At 35.7% G+C, this 13,873-nt stretch overlaps 1 protein-coding gene across 19 annotated transcripts in view; it reads left to right on the top strand.

The window, feature by feature from the left end:
• Positions 1-13,873, top strand: part of LOC144958412 (TBC1 domain family member 5-like) — a 104,158-nt gene that overhangs the window by 85,727 nt on the left and 4,558 nt on the right. For 12 of the 19 annotated variants that reach the window (XM_078890424.1, XM_078890426.1, XM_078890425.1 and 9 more), the window contains 5 exons: positions 1,978-2,084; positions 2,529-2,700; positions 3,487-3,651; positions 11,270-11,440; positions 12,697-12,773. In XM_078890424.1, the coding sequence (XP_078746550.1) occupies positions 1,978-2,084; positions 2,529-2,700; positions 3,487-3,651; positions 11,270-11,440; positions 12,697-12,773 (692 nt within the window). The remainder of the gene's footprint in view (positions 1-1,977; positions 2,085-2,528; positions 2,701-3,486; positions 3,652-11,269; positions 11,441-12,696; positions 12,774-13,873) is intronic. The other 7 variants (XM_078890428.1, XM_078890438.1, XM_078890440.1 and 4 more) reach the window with 1 other exon arrangement.

The raw sequence follows: 13,873 nt of genomic DNA, 5'->3' as shown, positions 1-13,873 counted from the left end.
GGGAATCAGTTAAATGTATAGTTAAGGCCCATTTTTATGTAACTGTTAATTCATCCACGGCTGGACTGATATCCAGAAGTGACAACAACTCATGAAAACTGAATGTGTAAACGAAGAATTTAACGGATCTCTGAATGAAATATGTCTGGACATCAGTTAATTTCTATTTTACCTACAAGCGCATTCAACCTATTTTCGAGTTCTCGTGCGGCTATGTGGTCTATCGGTATGACACTCGCTTTAGGATCGGAACGTCCTGGGTTTGAGCCTTGCTCGCTCGACGCATAGTGGAGTCCTTGGAGAAGGCTCTTTACTCACATTCTCTCACCATACTCAGGTGTAAAATGAGTACCTGGTTGTCTCTGTCCGAAAAAAAAAATGTAATATCGCCTTAACAGACGTCATGTCCCGTCCTACATGTTAAATGTTGCTGTTGGCCAGGGACCCTTGTAAAGGGCTTTGAGCATATTTTTCAGTGGATATTGCACGATGTAACAGCTCAATAAACAATTGTTTTTATTTTTTAGCCTCATAAGAAAAACTCATATGAAATGTCTGATGATCCAGGTGGCCAGGTCATCGAGTCCATCTCTCCCAATCCATCTGTTTGAAAACGTGTCATTTAGAAATTTGCGAATGGTCTGTATCCAAGGTGGAGTAGGACTTCTTACTGAACAATTATCTACAGCCGATATTCATGAAGATGGGATGCAGCATATAATTGTAGCATATCTACATAGTAATCGTTTTCACTGTAAAGACAGACGGGCCTGGAACTCCTTTTGTTGTGCATTTTCCAATACCAAACATTCACTTTGTGTCTCATGTAAATGTTGCTGCTCGAAGCTAGAAGAAATAAATAATATGAAATTGAATATAAGCTTCGATTTTATTACAAGAACAGATCAAATGAATGTTTCGGGTTTCCCCTTTATCAATAAAACAGGATGAATGAAACACTACAGATGAATGAGATAATGTGGTAGTGGCGCTGTTACATTGTAACATCGTATCATTCATCCCGTTTTGTTGATAAAGGGGAAACCCGAAACGTTCATTTGATCTGTGTTATAAAATCGAAGCTTACATTCAGCTCCATATTATTTATTTACTTTGTGTCTCAGCAAATTTAGAATACCAGTTTTTTTTTTGTTTTTTTTTTTCTTAATCATTTTCATGTCCTGTAATGGTCTGCCAAATTGGGACATGAAACGTTGTTCAGCTGCTTTTGGCGATTTTATTTCATGCAATCACATTACACAAAGAGAATTTTTGTCGCACTGTTGTGATTCCGAAATAGAAGAAGAGAAAAGCGAGGCCTTTTAAGTTTATGTTCTTTTTGCTTACTTTGGTGATGTAACTAAGGCTGGTGACCAGTGGGCGTAAATGTAAGACGTTTTCTTAGAAGATGATGAAAACCAACCGCAAATATCTATACAGGTTTAAGAATTAAAAGTCTTTGAAATCAGGGAAAGATTTTATGGACACCCTGAATATATTTTCCTTTTCATGTTTTCGGGCAGTGTGGCTCAGCGATACGGTCTTTGCTTCCTACCCAAAAGGTACCGAGTTCGATTACCTGCCGCTGTGCTGTGTGGCCTTGAGCAAGCCACCTTGCTTTAGCTCTATTTGCGGTGCTGCACTGCAGCCGATGCCTGGGTTATTCCAGTCTTCCCTTGGAATAGACATTATAGATAGTTCGAAGATGACGTCACTCAGGTCTTTGTTATTGTTTTTTGCTATCTGCGTTTATGAGTAATTCTCACTAAACTGTATTAACCTGCCTATAAACGTCCATGGTTACACAAAGTTTTGTGTGTTGGTCCGTTATACTTCCGGATGGCAATGTTGTGAACTCCTTAGCCAAGCGCATACTATCTATAGACAAGTTTCCCCTACAGGATGAATAAAGGGAATTTTATTTATTTTATATTATTTATTTATTTATTTATTTTTTTCATATTGAAATGTCTTCAGTGATCTCCAATGACTACACAACCTGCTTGACCACTTTGATGAAGTTCCCACCCGTGGCAGACGTCCATTACTTTGTGCTCATGGCCCTCTACATCAGAGAACCAAGTGTAAGTTATTTTTTAAAGCTTTTGCTGTTATCATCATACTTACTTACTTACTTACTTACTTACTTACTTACTTACTTACTTACTTACTTACTTACTTACTTACTTACTTACTTACTTACTTACTTACTTACTTATCCGAACCAGCGACCACCTGAGCTCTAGCACTTCAGTCTTGTGCCATGACGTAGAAGTTAGACGTCTTTTGTAGTTGTTCCAGGTGACTATAAAGTGTGTTACTGATGCTTGGATTTGGTGGAAGTACATTGAGAGAATGGTTAAAAAAGCCTTTTACAAGGACTTAACTGTGCACTGCTCAGAGTTTGGTTCGAATCCAGGACCTTCTGATCCAAAGGCAAGTGTCATACCACGAGACCACATAGCTGTTTTGAGAAGTGGTGTGTCTAAAAAATAGTGTCTGTATTTCGATTTGTCTTCTCCCCACAGCAATACATGAGGCCTCCCACTTATTTCCACCAAGGAGGTGTCAGTGTCATGAGTAGCAATGACAGCATCAGCGCCTACGACAATCTCAACACTGCCAAAAACACCAACAACAACAACAACAACAGGAAGAAAAGTACTGGTGGTGGAGGTGCTTCTGGCGGAGGTCATAGGGGTAAGTTTATTGTTTATATTTATAATCATCATCATTATTATAATCATCATCAATATTACAACATACACGTCTGTCAAATTCTTCACCATAGTCAAAGAGACTGGACATTTTAAATTTCAATTTTTGCCTCTCTAGTTTAAAAACATTAAAAAAAAACTAAACTATATATGAATTTCAAAGTTGAATCCAAGAAACAAATCCCCACCCCCACCGTTAAGCTCCCAAACCAATTAAAACAAAACATTTCAGCAATAGTTTCCCGAGTTACTTGATGCATCATAATTAATTGCTTAGTTCAATTAAACTGAAAATGAGAAAATGATGAGTTCGGTGTTGAATAATCTGAAAGAGACAAGTGGTGTTTGATATAAAGCTGAAATAGGTGTAGCTGGACATGGAAACAATATCACAGCCATTAACAATATGGAAAAGTTGGTTCACGACCACTATTCTGCTCACTACAATAAGTGTCCCTATTGATGTTAGGCATCGCTAATAATATTGTACGAGGCAGCGTGACTCAGTGGTACGGTCTTTGCTTCGTAACCGACAGGTACTGAGTTTGAATACCTGCTGCGCTGTGTGGCCTTGAGCGAGTCACCTCAACCTAGCTAAGATTTTGGCACTGCACTGCGGCTGATGCCTGGGTTACTCCAGTCTTCCTTGGAATAGACTCTAGAGACAAATTTCCCATATGGGACGAATAGAGGGAATTTTATATATTATATTTATTTGATTATTATTGTAACGACCACGTCCAATTTCATCAATGCTGCTTGCTATCAGGAGGGATTCCAGGCCAAAAACGACAGGGCCCCACGCTGGGAGGATTCTCCTCCTTCTCCCGTAAATTCAGCCGGCCCAGGACTCTGTCGGTCCACAGGGCCACGGAGAAGAACATGCCGAAATCGTCGAGTGAACCGATGAACCTTCAGACTGAAATGTCTCCCGGTAAATGATTCACCGTTGGAATGGATTAACTACCTTTGATGTTGTATTGGTTTTTGTTTTTAGTTTTTTTCTTCTCTTTGGTGGATTAACATTGGTGTTTTTTGTTTTTTTGTTTGTATTTTTGGTTTTTCAATTCCTGTGACCTTCCACTTCAACCTGTATTGATATGTTTTTCTGGGTTAAATGATGAAAAATAAAATGGAAACTGACGATCTTGCTCAGAAAATTTTAGGAACGTTTTGAAAACATTCAATTCCTCTTCAGATAGGTTTTTGAGTAGTAATATTATATTTATGTTTTGTGCGCCCTGTTCGTATTTTGTATGTGTAGTGCCTAAGGGGACGACAGTGTGGCTCAGCGGTACGGTCATTGCTTTGTACCCAAAAGGTACAGAGTTCGACTACCCGCCTCGTTGTGTGGCCTTGAGCTAGTCACCTCACCCTAGCTCACTTTGCAGCGCTGCAGTGCGGCTGACACCTGGGTTATTCCAGTCTTCCCTTGGAATAGACCCTAAAGCCAAATTTCCACTTGGGGATGAATAAAGGGAATTTTAATAGAAGAAAAAAAAGAAGAAGAAGAAGAAGATGGAGAAGAAGAAGAAGAAGAAGAAGAAGGAGAAGAAGAAGAAGAAGAAGAAGAAGAAGAAGAAGAAGAAGAAGAAGAAGAAGAAGAAGAAGAATTCAATTAATCTTTTATTGAAGAGTATCAAATTTTTTTTTCTTAACTTAAATTTTTTTAAATTGCAATTAAAAAAATATTTTGATCTTTCTGCTTGAATTTGATTTATGGAATCCAGGTTGTTTGCCCAGACATATTATTAGCAGCCCTGAAACGGAACGCGATTATGGATTTGATTTAACATTGGTGTTATGGACAATATTTTGCGTTGGTTTGAGACAATTTCCATTGCAACAATGAGCCCCTAACATTTCGGGTTATCAGACCTGTAAATAAGTGCACGTCGGCCCAGGCAAATTACCAGATGAAAGTGGGAGATCACAAATATTTTCCACACTTCGGCATGATTTACTGTTTTCTTTTTACATTTTTTAAAAAGCAATACCGTTTATAACCCTTCTCTCTTTCTTTCCTTTTAAAAATTAAAAAAAAATAATAATAATAATAAAAAAATATATTATTACTATTGTTATTGTAAAAAAAATTTTTAAAAATATTTTCTTTTTAGAATTTTTAAATATAGATGAAAAAAGAATAGCTCTTAATTTTAATTGGCTGATTTACAAATTATATAAAATATATTTCTTTCTATTTCTTTTGTTATGTGATTAATTGATTTATTAGTTTATTTATTTATTTGTTTGTTTATTTATGTTTAGACTATTAATTTAATTGTTATTTATTTATACATTTATTAAACAATCTTATTTGTTATATATTTATACAGATTGGTTGATTTATTGATATTATTATTGTTGTTGTTGTTGTTGTTGTATTCCTTCAAGTGTTATTGTCATTGATTATTACTTTAATATTGAATTAATGCATTTGGTGACTAATTCAGGCATGACACTCGCCTTTGGATTGCAAGGTCTTGGGTTCGAGTCCCACCCGCTTTGAGCGGCACATAGTTGAGTTGAGTTCTTGGAAAAGGCTCTCTACTCACATTCTCTCACCATACTCGAGTGTAAAATGAATACCTGGCTGTTAACAGCATTGTAATTGTCGGAAAACAATATAATATCGCCTAACAGGCATCAGGTCTCATCCCACATATTAAGTCCTGCTATTGGCAAGGGACACCTTGTAAAGCGCTTTGAGCTTTTTAGTGTACATCGCACTGTATAAAAGCTCCATTTATATTTAGATTTATTTAAAGCGCTTTGAGCACGTTTAGTGGATATTGCTCTATATAAAAGCTCAAGCTTTAAAAAAAAAAAAATTTTTTAATTATTATTGGTGAGACAATAAGGATTTCAGGGACGTAAACACTCGGGACTGCCATTTTGAAGTAGTGACTTGTTTGCACGATTTGGTGTTGTCCAAAATGTATTAATTTATTATTTAAGTTATACTAAGCTGCTTGAAGCTGTGGACTGTAAAAAAGTGCTATTTTATCTATCTATCTATCTATCTATCTATCTATCTATCTATCTATCTATCTATCTATCTATTTATCTATCTATCTATCTATCTATCTATCTATTTATCTATCTATCTATCTATCTATCTATCTTATCTATCTATCTATCTATCTATCTATCTATCTATAATCTATCTATCATATCTATCTATCTATCTATCTATCTATCATCTATTTCTATCTATCTATCTATCTATCTATCTATCTATCTATCTATCTATTATCTTATCTATTATCTATCTATCTATCTATCTTATCTATCTTATCTTATCTTATCTTATCTTATCTTATCTTATCTTATCTTATCTTATCTTATCTTATCTTATCTTATCTTATCTTATCTTATCTTATCTTATCTTATCTATCTTATCTTATCTATCTGTTTATCTATATATCTATCTATCTTATCTTATCTTATTATCTTATCTTATCTTATCTATCTTTTCTTATCTTATCTTATCTTATCTTATCTTATCTTATCTAATCTATCTGTTTATCTATATATCTATCTATCTTATCTTATCTTATCTATCTTATCTTATCTATCTTATCTTTCTTATCTATCTTATCTTTCTTATCTATCTTATCTTATCTTATCTATCTTATCTTATCTCTCTTATCTATCTTATCTTATCTTATCTTATCTTATCTATCTTATCTTATCTATCTTATCTTATCTATCTTATCTTATCTTATCTTTATTATCTTATCTATTTATCTATCTGTCTTTAGACCAGTGCAGGAAAATCAGCCACTAGTCGCATGAGATCACCAATTGCAGAGTGGCCAACCTTCCCGATTATTTCGGGAAATTCCCTTAATGGATCCACCGTTCCCGATGTCCCGAAACTGCGTTTTTTTTCCTGAAAAAAACCCATCGTAAAAAAAGACGAATTGCGAATGAAAATCAGCTAGCCCTGAGTGTTCTTTCAATTCCTCACAGTAATGCAGCATCAGAGAGGATATTTAGTTTGGTTAGGAAGAATAGAACTGAAAGCAGATCTCAGTTGAGCAATGCCACTCTAAACAGTCTTTTAGTTAATAAAGTTAGGGTCTCCTCATCAAGCATGCCACCTGTCCAATTGACTGACAAGTTCTTGCAAAAATGCAAGAGATCCACCATGGATAGCTTGCATTCAGAAGGCAAATAATAGCAGTAAACAAAGCCTGTTATCATGTACATAGTGTAAAAAGTATTGTAGTGATGCTGTGGTCTCAATGTGTGTGTAGTTTTTTAGTTTTAAATTGTCAAGTCATATTTATTAATAGAATAGAGGCTGTGACTTCTGCACCAAATTCAATAGAGGGCATAATGCAGGATAGAGGATACATATGTCAAAAGTTACCCCTTTCACTTCCAAGGTTTACAGGTATGTCAACTTAATGTCTGTTTTCATTTTCATTCTTTGTAAAGTATTAAATTAGTATTAGGCTGTGTATTACTTCACTCTTAACATTATTGTGCGGTAACCAAATATTTTCCCTAATTCAGTTTCTGAAAAGTTGGCCACCCTGCAATTGTCAGAAATCAAACTTTTGTCAACGTCCTTACCCATTTTCTACTTTTCTGGATATACCGACTTTGATTAGCCGAGTCTCATCTTCTAGTCAAGATCATCATTGCTTCAAATAAAGAACAAAATACCCGGCAGGAAAGTTTGTAGGGAATGAGATTAGCGGAAGAGTGGCATCCCTTGATTGGACGTCACCTAACAGAGAGAACGTCAATTTGGTTTTGAGGTGTCTCAAGCCGCTTTCACCGGAAGCAAGGACGAGAGACGCATGCGCACAATCAACATGACGTTCTCTCTCTAATAACTTTTCCGTCGGTGACGTCACAGACTATGGGTGAAGTCCAATCAAGGGACGCTACTCCTCCGCTAATCTCATTCCCTATAGATGTAGAAAATGAAATATTCAATAAAACCTCTCAAACGAAAATAATGTTCCATCTGACTGGTTTTCCTGCACTGCCATACACGTGTATATATTGTAAATGAAATCAAAATTGTTTTTGTTTTGTGTAGATAAAAATTATTTCTCACGGTATTCTCACGGCATGGCTGTTAATGCACTATTGGCACGTCTCATTGTAGAATCTATAATCTGGGTGGGGTTCCTGACCTCCCATAGTGGGCAGGGAGGTACTTACTGTGTCTTCTACCCCCCCCCCATATGTTTTCAAACTTGCTTTCTGTCTTTGTCTTGGAATGAGATTACTTGGTTTTGTCCTGGCTCTGGCGGGATACCCTGGCTGATAGGGAAACAGTCAAATGTATAGTTAGTTTTGGGAGATGATATTTTTTCCTTGCAAATCATCTCTCTGTTATGTACTGTATTATTTTTCCTTTTACATATGTATGATTTGTAAACAATTAAGTGTTTTCCTCTTGGCAGGAGCCTTTGCTTGTGTCTGGATGAGACATTTAGGTGATCTCAAACTAAGTACAATGATAGTGTGCTCTTGGAATCTACATCTGTTCCCTATTTGAAACACGATTCCCCTTTGTCTTGCTTGTTCTTGGGTGCTTTAATTGTAATTCTAGACCTTTTACTATCCCATTTTCTTCCTTTTTACTGACGCTGATATGACCTTAATGTGTTGCAAGCTCCTTAAAAACAAAAACAAAAACAGAATCTATAATGATAATATTCATGATTTGCAATGGCACACCTGCCTACTATTATGAAAAATTCTTAGAATCACCAAATTTTGGATCCAATTTCAGAACTGTATGACCATCTCTAAGTCATTGGGTAAATTGTTGATATTTGAAGTAAATTATAGCGGTCGAGTGCGAACTTGGACCACATATCAGTGATATGGACCTGAGAGGCTGCACCCCTGAAGCCATCCAATGGATCCACCACTGGCGCGACACGATATGATGATGATAGCGGTTACAATTATTTTTTCCCTTAAAAATTCTGCCGTCTTATGATAAGAGGACGTAAGCGCCATGACTATGCGAGTAGTTTTTAGCTATGGTTGGAAATGTGTTCAGAATTTTAAGGATTTGTTCCATGTGTCAATTTCAACATTTTTGTATTTTTAATTGTGTTATATTGGACATGACTACGTGACCTAGATATAGTATTGTGTGTCATGAAATGGGGATTCCCATAATATATGTTAAAGTGAATGACAAAATCAGTCGGATGGTGAAATTATTTGAACTGAGAAATTGCCAAGTTTAGTTAGAAGGTCAATTTTAAAAAATCAAAAATTTATTCTTGTCATAAATGATTTATAAATTAACCCTTTTTGTGCATCTTCGGGAAATATCAAAGCTTAATCTCATTTCTAAATATTTTTTACAGCTAGTCAAGTTGAAAAAGTATGAAATTTGAAAAAATTGCTGGTTACCTTTCCCATACATCTTATATAACCGAAACCGATAACTGTATGAAAAATCACCCGATTTACTTCAAATAAAGATTAAAATGCTCTGGGGAGCATGTTTTTTCAGAAAATGAAAAAAAAAAAAACAAAAAAAAAAAAAAACAAAAAAAAAACATAAATGCAAATCCAAAATTTTCACCTTCCGGCTGATTATGTCATGCACTGACACATATAAATAGCTCATTTTTGTTTACGTTGATGCTTACATCCTTTTCCCATGTGACGACAGAATGACATCCGGTAGGCTGGTCTGCAATAGGAAAATGAAAAGATGTTAAAATAATAGTAGATTTCATACTTTTTTCCAGTTTTTATGATCTCTTCTACATATTGTTACATGTAAAATATAATATGTAAATTATCATCTTAGAATGGATATTGATATACTCATCTTGTAGAATTTATCATTGTTATTATTATCAACTTGTAGCTTTTATTATTATTATTATTATTATTATTATTATTATTATTATTATTATTATTATTATTATTATTATTATTATTATTATTATTATCATTATTATAATTATTATAATTCTTCTTCCTTCTTCTTCTTCTTCTTTCTTCTTCTTCTTCTTCTTCTTCTTCTTCTTCTTCTTCTTCTTCTTCTTCTTCTTCTTCTTCTTCTTCTTCTTCTTCTTCTTCTTCTTCTTATTATTATTGTTGTTTTTGTTCTATATGAAAATAGAATGGATGGCGCTCTCGTCTATACAACAGAGAAATATTCAGACTTGGCACAAAATCTAAGACGGAGTGGCTATTAAGTCAAAAGTCTTCGCAGTTGAAGTCGTAGCAGGAGGGTTATTGGGAACATCGATGTATGAACTTGTATTGTAGTGCCAAGTGTATTGTATTGATATTGTTTTATCGATAATAATAATTATATTTAAGTCAACCCCCAAGGAACAACACAACAAGATTGTTAGATGATAAATCGGAAAAAGGTTTCTTAGAACAGTAAAGTTGCTGCCCCAAACGTAAACAAAGGTCGAGAAGCACATGGCAAACCACATGTTCCTGTCTTGACAGCTCACGTTCCAATGTAAATAATAGAAAGAAAATAACCTTTAAAATGTGGCTGTTAGGTGGCAAAAGAAACACATATTCATAAATACTCGATCATGTATCAAATAATGTCTAGATATGGATATTTTATGGAACAAAAGGTAAAATTTATCAAAAATTACAGTCTATCTATTTTTAGACCAGAGCAAATTATTGCGCTGGTGTGAACAAAACGAGAATTATTCGGAGCCTGATTTTCAGAATAATTTAGTCTTATATTATTATTTCTGCAACTGTTAGATTTTATGTAAACATATTTTCAATACTGAAAGTGTATTGCCTACAACTCAAACTACAAAATTGGGAGACCTATATTGTGCGTAAATTTTTCCGGTCCCTAACGGAAATCACTAGCAACTTGTTATTGTTTACGTTTGGGGCAGCAACTTTACTGTTCTATTTCTATTCAACTCAAACTAAAAACAATGTGTATTGCCTACAACTCAAACTACAAAATTGGGAGACCTATATTGTGCGTAAATTTTTCCGGTCCCTAACGGAAATCACTAGCAACTTGTTATTGTTTACGTTTGGGGCAGCAACTTTACTGTTCTATTTCTATTCAACTCAAACTAAAAACAATGTGGAGTGTAGCCAGTTTGGCAGTTTACAACTAAACGTTAAATAAATACAACTAAACTTATTAATCGACATATTACAGAACTCTTATGCCAACTCAATATCACTGGTGGACGAATAATAAAAGCAAATTACTAAAAATTGACATAAAAATTACTAAATTTGAAGTTTTCAATTTGGCATGTCTGGAAAACAGTCGTTTTAATGATTAGTTCTCACTAAATTATATCAATCAGACTATAAACGTTCAAAGTAACCCCATTCTTTTTTTGTGTGTTGGTATGTTATGTCTGGCTGGCAGGTGTTGTGAGTATTTTACCTATACGCATAACATCAATATAAATGGTCCGGTATTACATTAAAAAAACAAAAAAAAAACAAAACAAAGCAGTTAAAATCGATGGTCTATCAAGTATTTCATTTCCACACAAGAATAACAAAACATTCATTGTTTCAATCGATTTCCACAGAAGACCCCATCCACCCCCTGGGATCAACAGTGAGCCTGTCCCAAGTGGAGGAGTCCATGTTACACCACGGCCCCTCGGCGTCCAGCCTGGCCCGAATGGACACGTCCGCGAGGTCGGCTCAGTCCAGTCCTGGTGTTCACCACTCGTCCCACATATTCCCGCTCACTCCAGGTAACGTTGAAAACATTGTGATGACTCAAATCAATTAGTCAGGTGAAATTTAAAAAAAAAATTTTTTTTAATTAAAAAAAAAAAAAAAAAAGGGGGGGGGGGGGGGGCAGCATGGCTCAGTGGTATGGTCTTTGCCATCTACCCGAAAGGTAACGAGTTCAATCACCCGCCGCTGCATTGTGTGGCCTTGAGCAAGTCACCTCGCCCGAGCTCACTTTGCGGCGCTGCTCTGCGGCTGACGCCTGGGTTATTCCAGTCTTCCCTTGGAATAGAAATAGACTCTAAAGACAAATTTCCCCTTGGGGATGAATAAAGGGAATTTTATTTTTTTATTTTTTAAAAATGCTTGTTGGTCTTTCTTTGAACCTTTCATATTGATAAAAGGGCGCTTAAATGGCCTTAATAGTGTCGAAAGCGCCGTTAAACACCTAAAAACAAACAAAACATATTGATAAAAAATTTTTTAAAAAGGTAGTCATTCAGAGTCATTAGGCCTTTGGAGCCGGAGTTTATTCTGGTTTCTATAGCGTGAAACGGACAATAGCAATTGGATTCAGTAGTTTGATGTCACGCCGCCCAGCAATGGCGGCCATCTTGGTTCTAAACAAAGAAAATCATTACTGTTTATTTTTCATGCTGGCTTGAACTTTTCATATGCCGTGTGATCAGAATGTGTAAAAGTCAAAACATGATCAAATTTATGTTTTTTCCCCTCTGGATACGCTTTTTATGCTCGCCGGAGAAATATTTCTTCATACGGGCGTCCGCCAATATTCTGATAGTTTAGAGCCAGTGTTACTAAGTTACCATGTGTCATTAGGAAGGAAGTGACGTTACGACTGTTGAAGAGTATTGTCATTTGTAAGTCTAAGGTTCATCCAGACATAATACTGTTTTAAGACGATGGGTCACAGTTCTAAAGCTTACACACCAGTCTGCTTAAAAAATGTAAAATTTTGTCGTTTTTAGAAGATAAAAATTGTAGTCGCTATAGTTAACTTTTACAATAAACAATTTTTAAAGATTTACAATTTGCGCTCACAAGGAATAAATAACACTTGAAAATCCTTAAAATTCTGTAATCCGGCATCAATTTTCATTTTCAGAAAGTTTTAACGACTTAGCGATGCACTGGAAGTTCTGAAATTGGAACCAAAAGTTCTTAATTCTACAAACTTTTATCTAATAGTTGACAGATTTAAGTTGTTGTATACATATCATATGTATTTTGAAAAAAAAAAAAATTTTGTCTGCAGAGGATGCACCTGAGAGCCCCACCAAATTTGGCACAGGAAAATGGTCCAAGAAGAAGCAGAAAAAGCTGACGTCAGCGGTAAGCGATACAATTTTTAACTCTGAAAAAGACCTAAAAACTAGAGCATTTATATAGAAGAATAACCACTAAAAGTACTCAAAGCGCTTTACAAAGGGTCCCTCGCCAACAACAACACGTAACATATAGAATGAAACATGACTCTTGTTAGGCGATATTACTTTTTTTCCGACAGAGACAACGCTGTTAACGGCTTGGTTGGTACTCATTTTACACCCGAGTACTGTGAGAGAATGTGAGTAAAGAGGTTTTTTTTCAAGGACTCAACTATGCGTCGAGTGAGGTTCGAATTCTGGACGTTCCGATCCAAAAGCAAGTGTCATACCAGAAGACCACTTAGCCGAACAACTCTAGATTTTAATATTTTACGAGCGCCTAGAGCCTGCTGTCTGTTGGGATTGGCGCATTATAAATACCATCCATTATTATAATTAGTTTTAGAGCTATATCATTATTGTTCTTATTAATTTAGTCAATGCTACTGAAAAGTATGTAATACCCTCTTGCTGGATTCTTTAGAAAAGCCAAAAAGCATTGCTAAAATCACAGGATGCCAAAAATTGAAAGCCAAAAAGCATTGCTAAAATCACAGGATGCCAAAATCCGAAAGCCAAAAAGCATTGCTAGAATCCCAGCATGCCAAAATCCGAAAGCCAAAAAGCATTGCTAGAATCTCAGCATGCCAAAATCCGAAAGCCAAAAAGCATTGCTAGAATCCCAGCATGCTAAAATCCGATCCTCATGGGAGTTTAACGACTAACTAATTAGATAAAATTCCATCACCCAGCTCCAGTGAGCAGTGTTGCATGCAGAATGTGCTGGAATTTGGGGTGCTGGAATCGAGCTGTATAGATGGAATGAAATTGACATCACACAGTATTACATTGTTATTATTTTAGGACAGCCTGTTAGCGACGAGTTCTCAGTAAATAATTGTATCAATCATACTATAAACCTTTGGTGGATCTGGGTGGGGTTCCTGACCTCCCATAGTGGGCAGGGGGGTACATACTGTGTCTTCTATCCGCTTATATCTGGGTGGGGTTCCTGACCTCCCATAGTGGGCAGGGAGGTACATACTGTGTCTTCTATCCGCTTAT

Source organism: Berghia stephanieae, chromosome 12 (genome assembly GCF_034508935.2).
Source record: "Berghia stephanieae isolate SIO BIC M18660-M18661 chromosome 12, UCSD_Bste_1.3, whole genome shotgun sequence".
In the NCBI taxonomy this organism is placed as follows: domain Eukaryota; kingdom Metazoa; phylum Mollusca; class Gastropoda; order Nudibranchia; family Aeolidiidae; genus Berghia; species Berghia stephanieae.
Note: the sequence above shows the minus strand (reverse complement) of the source record. Positions and strands in the feature narration are given on the sequence as shown.